This window comes from Oreochromis aureus, linkage group 10 (genome assembly GCF_013358895.1).
Source record: "Oreochromis aureus strain Israel breed Guangdong linkage group 10, ZZ_aureus, whole genome shotgun sequence".
Classification (NCBI taxonomy): Eukaryota; Metazoa; Chordata; class Actinopteri; order Cichliformes; family Cichlidae; genus Oreochromis; species Oreochromis aureus.
Genome location: NC_052951.1, coordinates 11,192,591 through 11,209,110, shown reverse-complemented (window position 1 = coordinate 11,209,110; position 16,520 = coordinate 11,192,591). Strand labels below are relative to the sequence as shown.

General features: G+C 41.6%; 1 protein-coding gene across 1 annotated transcript in view; it reads left to right on the top strand.

The window, feature by feature from the left end:
* Positions 1 to 1,443: 1,443 nt before the first annotated feature.
* Positions 1,444 to 16,520, top strand: part of LOC116324219 (transmembrane protein 211) — a 122,777-nt gene continuing 107,700 nt past the window's right edge. The window contains exon 1 of the mRNA XM_031744797.2: positions 1,444 to 2,251. Within this exon, the coding sequence (XP_031600657.2) occupies positions 1,898 to 2,251 (354 nt within the window). The 5' untranslated portion in view covers positions 1,444 to 1,897. The remainder of the gene's footprint in view (positions 2,252 to 16,520) is intronic.

Genomic DNA, 16,520 nt, shown 5'->3' with positions numbered 1-16,520 from the left:
GCAATAGGGTGGACACTTATCACCTCTGACCAGGTGGGGGCAATGTTGAATATGCTGTTATGTTTAGGGTAAAAATTGGAAACGAGCTTGTGTATTTTTTTCTTCCTCTATTAGGAGGCATTCTGATTTTTATTATAACATGTCCAGGAAAATGCAACAATTAAAAACTATAAACTACAGCTGAAGGGGCTCAAAAATAGCCTGTTAGTGCAGCATTTCATATCTTTAATTCATTTTAGTAGTGGATCTTACTGGTGGTTAATCACATAGAGTTAAGTCGAAGATAAAAATGAGCGTAAAACAGGCTCTCATGTTGTCTGGGGAAATAAACTTCACAGCTGCTTCCTGGCCAGTCCACGGCACGGTCTGCAGGCGGTTTAAGAAGATCTTGTGGAATGAACACTTGCACGTGCAGAGGCAACGCCCACCTGAAATACACAAAACCCCGTCCCCTCCTCAGCTCTGACCGGCAGGGGGGTTGTTATGGTAACTGAGGGACACAGTCCTGTTACCTTCCGTCAAGAAAGAAGCAACTACAATAATCACCTTTACCGTATAGACTATATGAATGCTCAGGGTCAGTTTGTCTGGCAGGAAATAAAATGTACCCGAGACCGCAAATATTTAATAATTTTATTCACTGTTTTATTACAATTTTGTGTGGTGCACAGAAAATAAAGTACAAGGCGCATTTTATTCAGGTACCTGCAGACAGACTGCTTTTAGGAAAGTTAAGGAGACAAAAGCATCGGAAATGAAGCGCTCTCCCTTCAAAATAAAATCCGTATTACGCTATCAGTCTGAAACTTGGCATCATCTAGCGTCGTGTTCCTAAAATTAGCACAAGGATATGTACATTTTATACCAATTTAGGTCGTGCTATTTTCTGTCAAAACTTCATCATTTCATAAAAGCTCTGGAAAATGCGTCCATTTGTATATGACACATAGTAATTTCGTCCCCTATGATGCACTCTAAAATATACATGCAGACTAATGAGATAATTATATGGTGTTTGATGTACGATGTTTTGTACCCTTCTATAAAGTTTGGATATTTATAAAATACACATAAATGAATAAATAAATAATGAACCCACACATTTTCACATGTAATCCCTGCTTAATGTCCAAAAACATTACGTTTTCCAACTAATATAGTATACCTTGAGATACCATCCTTCGGGCTACGTTTTTTCAACAGGCTCTGTGTAAGTCCTTCACCATAGTGAATAAACGGACATTTATGTTTAAATATTGTGTAGCGCTCTTTTAGTTTAAACTGTTTAAAATAATTTATCGCTTTACAATAAATGCAATTATTAATTCATTACAGAAATAAAATCTGCACGACCCCCTCAAACTTTGTCACCTCTTTTCTAAGCGGAACTTTACTTTGAAAGTCTTAAACGGAAGTCTCCCTATTAACCTGCGGTAGCTCGACGCTGTCCACGCGCACTCGTCCTGAAAAGCAAAGTCCGGAGCTTCCCGTGTTGAGGCGCTGGGAGTATCGGAGGAGAGCGGCGGCTGCAGCACATGTCTGGTCTCTGAGTTGGTGAAGTCCTCCACCTGCACTGCTATGACAGCTGCGCATCCAGTGTTGGGTGTGCCAAACATCTCCAGAGTCACATTTGCGCTTTGTACCAGCATAAGTGTGGGCGCGGATGATTTGACTTTATTGTATAACCATCACTCACCACAATTTTCTTAGTGTTGTTTTTTTTCTTTTCTTTTTCTTTTTTTTCCCCCCAGACCAGATGTTCTGGGGAGTCTCACAGCTGCTGTTGCGGATGCCCAGTGACTGTAAATGTTTTTCAGTTTTAGTTTTTGCTGATGTAGTGCTGGTCAGGAGGCTGAGGCTGAAGTTGAAGTGCCGCTCTTGAAGGCGTGAGCTCCAAATGCATTCGCTCCTGGGCCGGGAGAAGAAAGAAGAAGAAGCAGGGTTTGGGATTGATCTGACTCTGTCTCCGGGCTTTCTGCCCCAAGCTGCTACCATGTTCAGCTGTGTGGGCTGCTTCTGGGTGCTCCTGTCCTCCGTTCTGGTCGCCGTCTGCAGTTTCAGCTTCATATCCCCTGCTTGGATTGTTAAGGATCAGCTAAGGAGCAACCAGCATCACCACCAGCACAACAACAAGGACTCCGTGAGCTTCGGCTTGCTGTGGCACTGCTCGGAGTCTCTGGATCACATGTACCGGTGCTACACCTTCGGGGGACTGGGCAAATTTGCAGAGATCCCTTCCAGCTCCTGGCAGGTAGTTACCTATACACACCCATGACCGTCACATGTGGATGGATGAGAGCATGTGGGGCATCAAGTGGGTAGGGCAAGATATGGCACTGAATGGAAGAAGCAGCCAAAAATAAATGCAAACATCCAGACCTATTACCAAGCTGCAAAGCAAAAGGATTACATCTGATTATCTAAGATTCAGGAAAAGTGCTTCAGAATTTAGACAACAGGATTTGAATCAAAAATTGGTCTTACAGAAACTAGTTTTTGTTTTGAACATACTGGTTTACATTCCTTGTTGTAACATATCATTTCCTGCTTTCAAAAAAAAAAAGAGTCACTTCATATTTTAGCAATTTTTTCAGATGACCAAAGGTGTAGTGACTCCAAAAGGCACCTGTGTCACCGTAAACTGAACAATACTATAAGACTAAGATGGTCCTGACTCAGTCCTCACAAAAAAAACAAAAAAAGCCCACATTTGGGATGATGCTGTGCTTTTCAGTCAGGAGGACGATGCATCATACAGAGCAGCATCTGCAGCACAGCATGCCAGACACACATCAAAGCTGTGAAAGTGGCACCAGGTTGGCAGACTGCTCACTCATCAGGGCTCCCCACTAGCAGGAATTTCAATTTTGTCTCACTTCATGAAATTGAACCTGGTATAGCAACTGTGAAAGTGGACCACATGTATGATGCTAAAGCTGTGCAACTACATACACCATCAATAACAACCCTGCAGACTAAACAACCCCACTTTGCGATACTTTGCAATATGCACCCCTCCTACATGACTGGTTTCATTACTGGACACACCCATTTTATTACACACATCGACTTTACTGCACAACACACTCTGTTACCAGACACATAGCCAGTGTACCAAAAGAAATCCACTTTACTGCATGTCACACCCACTTTACTACACACGCTCACTACAGCTGTTTTACTGCAGTGACATACCAACTGTACTATATAACACTTCCACTTTACTAAACACACATCCAATTTAATAAACGAGCAATCACTTTACTGCACAACGGATCAACTTTACTACGCACACTGACTTTACTAGACACACAGCTATTTCACTGGAAGAAATCCACTTTACTGTGTGTGTGTGCATGAGACACCCTCTCTACTATATGACACACATACTTTACTAAACACAAATCCAATTTAATAAACAAACATCCACTTCGCCACTGCATGGCACCCACTTTACTGTATAACGTATCCATTTTACTACACATATATCCAATTTAATACAAAAAAATCTGCTTTACTGTATGACACACCCACTTTACCATATGACAAATGTACCTTTCCACACACATATCTACTTTACTTCACATACACCCACTTTACTGCATGGCTCCCAGGTTACTCCGCAATATATCCACTTTACTATACACAACCAATTAAATACACAAAATCCACTTTTCCGCATGACACACCCACTTTACCGTACAACATATCCTGAACACACATCCATTTTAATGCAAGACACACCCACTCTAGACATATCCCCATTTTACTGCAAGAAATCCACTTTACTGCATGACGCACCAACTCAACTGTATTGCACACCTACATCACCACACACACACACATCCAATTTAATACACAAACATCTACTTTACTGCATGACACATCCACTCTACCTTATGACAGATACTCTTTGCATCCACTTTACTGCACACACATTCACTTTACAACACAGCTCTTTCCTTCGGCATTGTTCCAACAAAATAACTGGTTATTATTGTTCTGTTTTTGGCTGGATTGCAACAGTATGACTGACTGAGTGATACATCATCGAGGGGGCTGAGTGTTAACCCTTGTCCATAAATCCATTTGGTTGTTGCACATCACTTCAACTGTTGGTCACTAGTGGATATCCAGTTGTCAAGTACCCCTCTAACATATTTAGTCCGCCTTTATATGGCAGTCAGTGTTTTTCCCTACTTCCACTCCAGTCACTTCATTAACTTTACTAAAAAATTAGATTGGTTTAAAATCTGTACCCTACCATGTTGCAAAGCCAATGGTTACTTTCCCTGTCTTGTCTACAGGTCGATTAATTTTATTGACATGCCATGTTGCCCTCTAGTTGCCACATTGCAGTCAGTGAGACTCTTCCTTTTCTTTGTAGATTCCCCTGTAGAGTTTCCCCACTGGCCATTGCTCTTTTACAATACATCAGAGCAAACAGTGGATTTGATTTTAGCAGACCTCTGTCAATGGTGCACATGTGAAGCATTTATATCTATAAATTGTAGCTTGATGAAGTTCTGCATGTGAAAGTCTTGCACATGCTTCACCATCCACCAACACAAGAATATACTCAGCCTGTACTGGGACAATGAGGAAGGTTAAAGAAAATATATGTGCTCGCTATAGCAAAAACAATTGGCCTGTAATAGTCTTGTATCTGGGATGCAAGTTGTGGTATAATATCATTACTTTCTGCAGGGATCCTGTTTGTACCCTCTCCCCTCCTCTCTTAGCCCTGCACCTTCCTACTAAAATCTACAGTATACCAGCCACCTCTGGAGTTATGATTTATTTATGAAGGGGAATTAGCATTTGAAAGGGAGATATTAATAAGTGCTGCCTGTGTGATTCTAGCTCATCTGCAAAGGAGAGTAGAGTCTAATGTCTTGTTTTTTTTTCATGGGGAAGCATAGGTGTGTAAACGGCAGAGACTGGAATCACTCATTGGGATCTCTGTATGTATGTTTCATTACGTTTATACTGAGATGTGTCCCTAGATGAATTAAAGTGCGGTAAACTGCATTTAAGGCTCATTTGGCTAAAATCAGCAGCAATTTAGCCAGTTAGCCAGTTGCCACTGCGTTAATTAGTGTCCTCCCGGTTATGAGCTCTTCCTCAAGTGCGTTAGTGAGTGTGAGGCTGATGGAGCTCATTCCCTGCGCAGAAATACACGTGTTAGTCCAGTGGTGAACCTGAGCGCATGATATGCTCCCATGGCCATTAATAAAGGTGAAGGGGCCATTAAGTTTTCATCAGAGCCACTTTATTACTCCAGCACTCCTCACTGATGAGTGCATCATTTCTCTGATGCCTTTTATTTTCAGCTTGTCAACAACAAAACATGCAGAATGTGCTTAGGGTGCCAACACTGTACACAGGTGAGACAGGCCACTCACCCACATGCTACTAGCTCCCCTCTTTCTTTGTTTACATAGAAGCAGGCAAGTATCACCGTACACTGAGCTCTGTTACATCCATCAGGGTGGAAGACAGTGCTCTCGGTTTGCTCTGAAAAGTCACTCTGAGCCCCGCGGATGCTGTGAGAGTGAACCAGAGTATGAGGACAGGACAGGACAGGGGAAGAGGTGGGGGAGGAGGAGGCTCCTTGAATGGCTGGCCTACTTGTGCTGTAGTTTCTGTGGGCTTTTCTGTTGTCACTCTATGTTGTCAAAAGCTTTTCGCTTTGCTTGGCGCTGCTGAGCTCCAGTGCTGCTGGCGCTCACAAAAAAAAGGAGCTGGAGGCCAGGCTGGCAGGGCCTCTGGCTTCATTCAGGCACACAGAGAGAGGGAGAGAGAGAAACTCCTATGAGATGTAAAATTGGGTGGCAAATAAACACAACCTTATGCTGCACTGAATTCATGTGGCATAAATGGTGAAAAAGGGGAAAACTGATGTATATGTAATATGAAAAAACCCTCAACACTTGGACGTGTGAGAGGTGATGGAATCGAATTCAAATTCAAATTCAAATTGTATTTGTCACACACACACAACCATACACAGTATGACATGGGGTGAAATGCTTGTAGCTGTGCAATGCCCGACCATTAAATGACAGTGGTTTTACAGTATTTACAATTTACAGGTTTACAATTTACAGGTTACTACAAAAAATTACAAATTAACTTAGAAATTTACAGTAAAAAATGTGCAAATAGCAGAAAGAGATTATAAAGATTATAAATTATAGGAATTGTGCATAAAGAAAACCAGAGTGCGTGTGGTGATGTGATGTGTGTGAGAGTCCAGTCTTATAGTGATGTGTGTGGGAGAGTCCAGTCCTACACCTGGTTCAGGGCCCGAATAGCCTGGGGGAAGAAGCTCCTCCTCATTCTCTCTGTTTTGGCCTTAAGGGAGCAGAAGCGCTTCCCAGACCTCAACAGTGAGAAGAGTCCCTTGTTGGGATGGGAGAGGTCCATCATAATCTTCCTAGCTTTGGTCTTGCACCGCTTGGTGTAGATGGACAGCAGGTCAGGGAGCTCTGATTGAATGATGTGTTCGGCCGAGCGCACCACTCTGTCCTGCTTTTACTCTAATAGCAGGACAGACGAGATGTCTGTCCTGCTTGGTGCTGTTCCCAAACCAGGTGCAGATGTTTGCCGTCAGGACGCTCTCGATGGTGCAGGAGTAAAAGTTCTTGAGCGCCCTCAGTGGCAGATGGAAGAATCTGTGTGGATGCTGATGGTGGCATCTTTTCTCTGCTTTAATAACCAAACTAAATATAATGAACAAATGAACAATCTTCATTGAGAAAACTTCACAGTATCCATATTTGTTTGAATTTTTTTGTTTTTTGTTTTTGGTCACCATCTACAGGCACAGTACGAAGTCAAGCTACGGCTAGAGATACTGCTAGTCTACAGGAAGCCTTTTCTCTTGCTATTTATACCATTGAACTGAAATTGGATGCAATTGCCAGGAGAGCTTTCAGGAGACAGTTTTCAGCTAATAGCAGTGAATGGAGCTAAACAGCTTAGTTATTGACATTTGCTTTGAGACAAAAAAGCATAACTCTTAAACGTTCTTTTTTGCAAACATAGTCTGCAATTACATATATATGTGTGTGTACATATATATATATACATATATATATATATATGTATATATATATATATATCTATATCTATCTATCTATCTATCTATCTATCTATCTATCTATCTATCTATCTATCTATCTATCTATCTATCTATCTATCTATCTATCTATATATATATGTATATAAACTGAGGTGAAACATTACTTCAGTCTTTTATTTTTCATTCAGACATGACATCATTCTGCTAACGCGTGCTGATTGCTCAGCTGAGGATGACTGATTGCAGCAAGACGTCCTCCCTCGATTGTGCCTACTTCACAGTGAAAGCCACAACAGACATGAGGAGAACGGTTAAGCAAAAACTTCTCCATGCTCAGGTTCCAGCTGACTGTGGTGGTCGATCATGACTACTGTGAGAAAATTATCTGCTGCCTCTCATTTGACGTGTGAAACTAAAATGGCAATTACTGTAAGTGTCTTGTTGTACGTGATGTTATTAGTACTTACAGGAAGGTATTTAAGTTTAAAAGGTGCAAATAATCTAAATATTTAACCACATCTACTTGTTCTTCTTCTACTGAAAGCATCATGAAAATGGCTAGGAAAAAAAAAATCTAATCTCCGAAGGCCTGGCTTTCTGTGAAACCTAAGTTCAGAGAGTGGGAGTTCTCCTTGTTTAAAATTATCCACAGAGGCATTCAACGTCAAACTCTGGTCAACCTTTTGCAAAGAGCCTGCCAATCAGAGGAAATTGGGCTTTTAGGAAGGCTGTACTCAATGAAACAGGAGCTAAAAAGGCTTATTTCAGAGAGAGTGATGAACTGAAGGGCAACATAAAGGACATGTATACAATAAGTTAAGATTTATTTATTTATTTATTTTTAACTGTGAATCATGCAAAGCTACTCTAGTAGAGTTCTAGAATAGAATATAGGGCTGGAAACACGCACAGCTTTTATTGCAACATCTGGCGGTTTTCCACATAAATTATTCCATATCTTACTGCTGCTGTTTTCCGCCGGGTTGTGTGATATCCCGTCAGACCAGATGCAGTGCAGCGGCCGCGTGCGTGCTTATCTGCGTACGCTTGAGTATATATGTCGCTTTGAAGAAGCCGGTGGAAGTGTGAAAGCGTGTGTGCAGCCGTGGTGGTTGCCAGGTTGGACATGTCAGAGGAGGAGGTGTACTGTGAGCTGCTGCTAGGTAAAGTGTGAAGGAGGAGGAGGGCGCCTGCCAGCAAACATTTTCACCTTAACTTGTTAACAGCTTATGCGCTTCCAGCTGCTTCGCAGGAACTGAACACTGCCGCTGGATTAGCCGGGCCTCGGTATTGGCGAGCCAACAGTCTGACACAGACACACACACACATACACACAACTGCACGTGTGTGTGTCTGGGCAAGGAGGTGGTGCGTTTGGGTGCTCTTGGATTGTACCGCATGTGTTTTGCCGTCTCTGTGGTGGCGTGTGTGTTCGGGCCTCTCTTACAGTACATGCCCACTGAGTGTCAAGGTCGTCTCGTAGCCTAAATGAGCGGTGGCCAAGCTCCAGGAATGCCTGATTGGAAAATGTCTGAGTCGGTCCTCGTCTTTTGTTTTTCTGTGCAGAAAATGGCAACATGACAAAGCAGAGATTCTGGGCCGTGGAAAAACAAATGCGATTGGCTTCCATTGAAATCCTCTGACAAATGAGACAAAACAATCGGCCCATGTTGTCTTCCCCACATGCCATGAAGATGAATTGTGGCGATGTTTTACCATGCCTAATTACCAGCTACCTATGAAGTACGTCTAGTGGTGCATAAAACCATGCTAGATGCTCATTTTATCACTCACTGAGCCGGAGCTAGTTTTAAGTAGATAGATAACTCATTTAATGAAATTCACTCATGAATCCTGTGTCTGGCTGCTAGACAGTTTTTGTCTTTGGCCTCTGTCATTAATTTCCATATCTGCAGTGGATTACACCGCGCAAAATTGTCAACAGGAAAAATAGAGGTTTCTGCCACAATTTCAGTGTACTGTTGGTGAGTGAGGGTTGGTTTATAGATACAGACAGAAATACCAGAGTCTGCTGTCCAAACTGTGTTTGTCTGCAGAGAGGGGAACATAATGAGTCAAAGCAAATTAAGGCTTTGATTAGAAGCAAAGGGTAGTATAGAAAATTCTAAATACACCAAAGAAAGATGAAGAATGCGCAATCATCCAGGTAAGGAAATCTAAAAAAGTTGATTCTGTTTATCTGGAGGTAGCATCAGTCACACAATCTGATACTGAAGAAGTCACTTGGATGAGTGACAAAATGTTTGTCCCACTGAAAATGCTATGTCCAGATACTTTCCGGGTCTGCGGACACTGTAGGGTCCGCTTGGGTCCCCTTGTTATACATTTCATCATCAGATGGTGAGGGTGGACGTCTGCATGCATGCCTGTCTTTTGTGGCCACACAGACTAGTCTGCAGAGAATTTACATTACAGTGCACCAACTACCCATGCACACAGGCAGAGGAATGCAAGTGGACTTCAAGGAATTATACCAGGAACGAGTGCTTGGGTGTCGAGTCTCCGGCTGTCTGCAGCCGGCTTTAAGAGCATGGTCACTGAGTACTGAGATGGATAATGTGCAAAAGTCACCAAAACTCTGCTGACTCAATAACTGCAGAGTTCCAGACCTTCTCTGGCTTTTACATCTGCACAGAAACTGTGTGCTGACAGTTTTCATGACTGAGCAGCTCCTGTAGGTGTACTGTGGCCCAGTATGTTTTCACCATATAGTTTGCATGGCCTCTCAAAAAAGTAACATAGTGCTTGATTTCTGTGTTTATTTTCTGTATGTAAATTCAGTAAAGATAGAAACACGTGAATAAATGAAAGACCAAGACTGTTTTTGGGTTCAGTCCGAGTCCTTTAAAATAGTCTTGTTTAATGCCTTTTTAAAAAAATCATCATTTAAATGATTTAAATCAAGAACACAGCGTGTGACTTCTAATTAACTTAATGACAGTTACTCTGAGGATAGCTTCTGAATAGATTAATAAACAGCCCAGTTTTTTCAGTCAAAATAAATTAAATTCACATCCTATTTAGTAACTTTTATTTCTCTAAACTGATCATTTTAAACTATAAAAGTCAAGAACAATCTTCTGAATTATTTTACTGAATGTGTCCTTTGCAGCACAGTGTGATGGTATGCTCTTGGTAGACAGCAGGTTGAGGCAGGGACTCAGTGGTTCATGTGCTGCTTAATAACAGAATGATGGACAAGGTCTGCCCTTTATCTCTCTGAACAACATTAGAGAGAAATGAAAGGTCTGTGCTCTTGACTTGGCCTCCTCACACAGGGGTCTTAAGGTCCAGTGGCACACACACACACGCGCGCACACACACACACATTCCCGAGGGACAAACACGTGAGCTCCACAGAGGCTGTGAAATCTCTGCTCAACAGAAAGCTGTCATTTGGTGCCTGACGCGGGCTCGAGTTGCTCCTTAGATTTACTGTAGCAGTAAAGCTTCTCACTCTCCTCTCTGCCTCTTATAGGCTCTCCGCTTTAATGCTAATGGGGAACCTCTGTGGTGAAAGCCATTTGTGTGGAAGTGTGTCTGCCTGTTATAAATGATGTTATGGGGTCTAATGCACATGTTGTATCCCCCCCCTCCCTCCCATGGGGAGTCCACTGCTCTGCTTGCACGAGAGACAAAAGGCGGACTTGTCTGGCTGCTTTTTCCTCACGACCTCATTCTGTTTAGAGCTTCATGCGCAGCAGCGCTTTCTACAGAGGCAACACACACAAGTATGATTAGACAACTCAAAGTGATGTGCTGTAGCCGCACACACACACACACATATGCACACATACAGTGCTTTCCACATGCACAGAGAGAGATGAAAAGAGGCAGCTGCAAAAGAAATTCTCTCAGAGTGTGATCAAAAGAGACATTGATGTGATGTACAGTGGTTGTCCATGTCAGCACTGATGCAGTAATTAGGGGTTAAGGGAGGGATGGCTGAGGGACATTAGGCAGCAGAGTGAAACAGAAGAGAGCCAGGGAGTTACATGAATAAAAATCCCTCTGTTGTTCCTTTGCGGAAAAACGAGCTCTAACCTGGTAAAACAAGTAGGTACCCACTCAAACGCCGGCACTCCAGTAACCTCCACAAAGGAGCTAACATCCATTTTTCCCTACTCGCGCTTATAAACTGAACTCCCTTTCCTTTCAGCTGGCATCATAAAAGGAACTTGACCTGTAATACTGTGGCCACCGGGCCTCTGCCCGTTTCCCCACTCTGCTCCCCTCTGACCTTCAGCTCAGTCTCTTCCTCACCAGCTCGTTTACCATCCGCAAGATAGAAAGGGAAATAAGTACAGAGTGCAAGCAGAGGTGGTAGTGCGAGCCGGAGATGTTAAGAGTCGTGTTTTACTACCATCTCATCTGCCGAGGTGTTTTTCAGGGCGTTAAATTCAGAGCAGAGTTGCACATCATCTCTGTGGTGGTGGTGGTAATGGCAGCATGCTGCCTGAAAAAACAGACAGCATACCGCTTTACGAGCCAAACATAGCCTTGGCCACGGGCTCGGCCCAAATATAAATTAGTGGCTTTTTGTATTTTGCTGCTTGTTCGCGTTGAGTTATTCCAGGTATGTAAATAGAATTATTTAAAAATGGAAAAAGAGTGTAGAGCAGGAGAAGAAGCTGGAACTGGAACGAGAGATAGATGTTTGGTCTTTTGACAGCAAGTCTTGCGTGAAATGTGGTGTGCCGACTTATTATCATACAGCACATGTTTACTTCAAGGCCACCATTTGCCTGGTGACAAAATTAATGGTAGGGAGTGTGTATACACAGGAGCATTTTACGATGATAGATTTGGGGATGAATGGGCCATTTGGAAGGCATCCCGATTCTCATTTTTACTCCCCTTAAAGGCCACAGTGGGCCTTTTTTTGCATTGTTTGATCTAAAAATTATTCCAAACTCCTGCTATGTTTATGGTTACATAATGCAATTTGACAACAACATCTGCTGGATGAGATAATGGGTTAGAGGTATATAATGGCGTGATGATATGTCAGCCTGTTATTTATCTTTTATATCAAACTGAGCCAGACACTGTTGTCTGCTTCTGATACGAGCTGTTTGTGGAATGTGTCAGTGGTCTGACGGTTATCTATAGATGGTTATCTATAGAAGGCACTTAAAGGGGTTTGACATTGTCAGGGGTTTCACATTCCTCGTTCAATTAACACAAAAGTTTTTAAGGGAATTTTCATGCTGATTGTCTACGTGTACAGCTGGTTTTGTGTTGTGGTTATCAAATGAACAGATTTTGATGTCTTCATAAAAATATGCAAAATCTGTTTGCAAGGGAAAAAATTTATGGAAGCTTTCTGGTTTCTGTCCTGTAGTCTGAGTTCTGTTAACCAGTCACATTTGAGCAGGCTTAAGATGCCAGCAAGTAAACAGCACGGAGACGAAAAGAGGGAAGGCATTCGCCTCAGTCCAGTCTCAGAATCCTCGGCTGGTGAGCTTTTTATTAGTGTTTTAAAATGTATTTATGGTTGGGAAGTTCGGCTCAGATATCAGTTATTGGCTATTTGACATGTTCTACATTGGAAATGCTGAAATACTCGCCATTCCCCCCACAGAGGCTCACATAGCAGATAAATAAGCAGAGCAGTCCCTATTATTATTAAATTCTTTCTAGGTGGGCACATTGAGATCTCATTTTCAAATGTATGAAATATAATATATGTATATATGTCATAAATATCTTTATTTATACATACTTTTTATTACATTATATGCATATATAATGTATATAAGTATTAAGTGTCCTTATGTAGGCATACAGGCACTTTATATACTGCACTTGCAGATACATAATACATCATACATTTCAAAATGTTGATATAAAAACAAATCATTTTCTTTCCAGATTAGCATTTTAGCACTATTTTAGAAATAATCTATGGACCACCTGTTATAGAAATGAGAAAACACTTTTAGAATATTTCAAAAACTTGTTTAAAACTAGAACTTACTGAATTCATAATTTTATACCCAAATTTGAACCAACACACTAGACTTCTCTGAGAAGTCAGAAATTAATCAAGCCTAACGTTTAACAACAAACACAATTTTCTTTGGTCATGAAGGCAAGTAAACAACTGTAACTTGGCAGTTTTGCAACTTTTATTTTTATTCTACCAACTTTAATTTTTGTGTTTTCTTTTTCTTTTTCAGCAGATTTATACATAACAACAACAATTATAATTAAGCATCAATGCTAGTAATCGATGCTAGTGGATTAACCATTACAGAAACATGAAAAATGATGTGGTAATTAGCAGTACTGTTGATTTAGGGTAGCTGTCACATAAACCTTACTTTGGCTGCTGGTCTAATACATTTTCTCTTTCACTGTAGTTGAGGTGCTGTTATGGATTAAAACCCTTATAAAAGAGTAACAAGATGAATGGTATAAGATGGACTTTGTCAATTCTGATGGTTTGAAAAAGGCTTCTAATTAGCAGCTGACTCAAAGCCTGAAATGTCAGAGTACCCTTAAAGGCAACAGCATAAAGAGCTTTAAGGCAGCGTCTGCTTGCTAAAGTAGCGCCACAAAACAACAATATTTAATCACGGTAGTTCGTATAAAAATATAGAAACACACAGTGAGAGCAATAATGATCTGATCCCCCCGGCAAACCTGAATTCATAAGCAGGAGAAAATGGATTTATAAGGAAACATATTTTTGGAGCTGTAAATTCTATTTTATGTGCAATACTTAGTTTTTGCTAAGTTTACTCTGAGTGTCTGGTGTTTTTGAATCTTGTAATAAAATGAAGACTTGGAAAGGCTGCTGATCCTGATTTTGTGTTTGAACTCCAGCAAAGTTCACAGACACTCCACTGTAAACAGTCCAGTTTGCTACTGATTAGTCATGCCTGGATCACTTAATCTTTTCCCAGGAAGATTACCAAAAATGTCAACCTAACCACCAGTTAGTTCTACATTTTTACAATGCTACCTCTACCTACATGCACAGGAGGCATTTTCAGCGTATCCAGAGCAATCAGGTGTCCCATTTCATCCAGGACTGCAAGACACTGTCATGCCTTGTTCCCATATTGAGACTGTATCCCACATTTGGATTGGATTGTTTACAAAAGTCAACATGGGTCTCACGATGAACATGTGGCTGAAAGACAGATGTATTGATCGATGGATGCATCTCAACTGAAACCCAAACACCATTAGTAGACAGAACAGCAGCTGAAATAACAGTTAACAGTTTGACAGTCAATACAATAAAAAAAGGGAATGCCCAGGTGCACAAAAACTGTCATGCACAGCCATTTATGCCTGTAAGAAGTTGGTGAAAGTACATTCTTCTTATTACTTATATTCTTTATGATTGATGCCAAATGTTTGCATGTTTTTGCATGCGAATTTTGCATTTTAGAGTGTTCTTAAAAACATTAACAAAGAGGTTTGTCCATATCAGGAAAGTTCCAGCTCTCTGCAAGTTAATTGTCACTCTTTTCTCTGAAGCCTATAAACCGGTGGCTTGCTCAGAGGTAGGAAATCAATGTGAAAGCTTTTAAATATGTTTGACAGTAATGCTAAAAATACTGGATTCATGCTCCATTCAACTGAGTTCACTTTAATGACCACACAGCTCTCCTGGTGGAATCTGTTAATGGTGCAGTTAGTAACAGCAGGTATCTGTGGTTCAAAACATAGCAACTCCATTGACAGTCAGTCATTAATACTTGCAGCATGCTCTTTAATCTCAGTATTATTCATGTGTTATTGTTTCTGTTGATTGCGATACAGAAAAGTGTGCCTGATTTTTCCCCCTTTGTTTCGTCCCCACATGAATACATATTAGGAGCATTATGGTGCGTGGGTTTGGCCCAACATGTCCCTGCTATGCCAAATATTTCCACTTGTTTCAGGGAAAACCTCCATAGCTTAGGTGTGTTTTTGCCTGTACAAAGCAACCCAGTCTAATCTGTGGATTTTGTTACAAACTCCTGGGTGCAACATTTTAAACAGTATCTGCGGCCTAGCTTTAGAGGGAGCGCGTCGCCAGGCGGTCCGGGGCAAAAGGTCGGCGCGTCACAGGGGAAAGGAATTGAAAGTGCAGAGGAACAGCTGTCTAGATGATGGATAGAACAGGTGGCTTAGGGACAGATGAGGAGGAGAGAGACGAGCATGTTCATCTGCATTTTATGCCCATCTCGGTGAAATGGAGAGGAAATCAGTCTGGCTGGGAAGAAGAAGGATTTATGATCTCATCAGCCTTGATGGATGGATGCTACCTGTGGTGTATGATCGTTTTTGCCGCTTTTTTATGTCGGTTATTTGATATTCTCAAAGCGGTGGACACAGCAAAAACACATTCTGCGATGATGTGCAACTCCAAAGCCACCGGTGGTCAAAAATGTGATATACTCTTTCAGCAAGCGAGGGATGTTTATTCAAATATTGGCTGTATTCCCAGCAGCAGCAAATGCGTCGGCAGCGTGAGAGTTCATCTCTCTTATGAATGATACTCTTTGCTTTGGTGATATTTAAGAGCCTCTGATCAGCAGTTCGCAGGTAGACACGGCGAGCTGTCTGACTGATCGGAGAGGGGGACGGATGGGGAGTGGTGTTTCCTCCGCCGGGGATCGTGCTGAGTCAGCGGGCTCCGGGAGGCTGTCGTCCATTTGTTAAGCGGCCTGTCACTTCCACTGCCTTCGCTGTGGATCCTGCGGGTACTTTATGTATTGATTTAACAGGGAGCCTTTCTCCATTTTTTAACATAAATGATGGCTCACTCGGCTCGATGTGTTGAAGCCAGTTGTAGCCGTGTGAGCCGGCCTCCATCAGTACTCAAAGCACAGGGGTCACAAGAAAATGAGCTCTGGGAATTCGGAAACACAGTAAATCTACCTGCAACTTATTCTGAAAACCGGCATCCCACAGCGAAAAAAGGGACTTTAAGAGGAGAAGATATTAGTCTGATGGAAACAACTTTTGTGATTTTCCACTGTGTCTTAAAATAGTTTTACTGCTCCAGTTTTTCTCCGCTTCTCCCAAATTCCTGCTACATCAAAACATAAGGCTCCTGGGATCCAGCAACGCTCCGGAACACAACATCTCTGTCAGGCTGTGCCGCTTCTGAGACGAAAATCCACAAGTCCCATGTGTATGTAGACTTATTTAGACTTATAGAAATGGAAATATCAGTGAATTCCAGCTTTAACTTTCTTAATCCTGACTTTTAAATTCCCTCCAACTGTTTAGATGTTAGACATTTTTAAAAAAATAGCCATCGGTCGGGACTCAAACTCAAACAGCGGTTTTGGGCTGAGAAAAAGCTTTTGATTTCTAACTAGTAGAACTTTCTTCCTCTCTTCCAAAAAATATGTAAAAAAACCTTTATGACAACTCACTTTTATATAGTATTATTAGATATTAA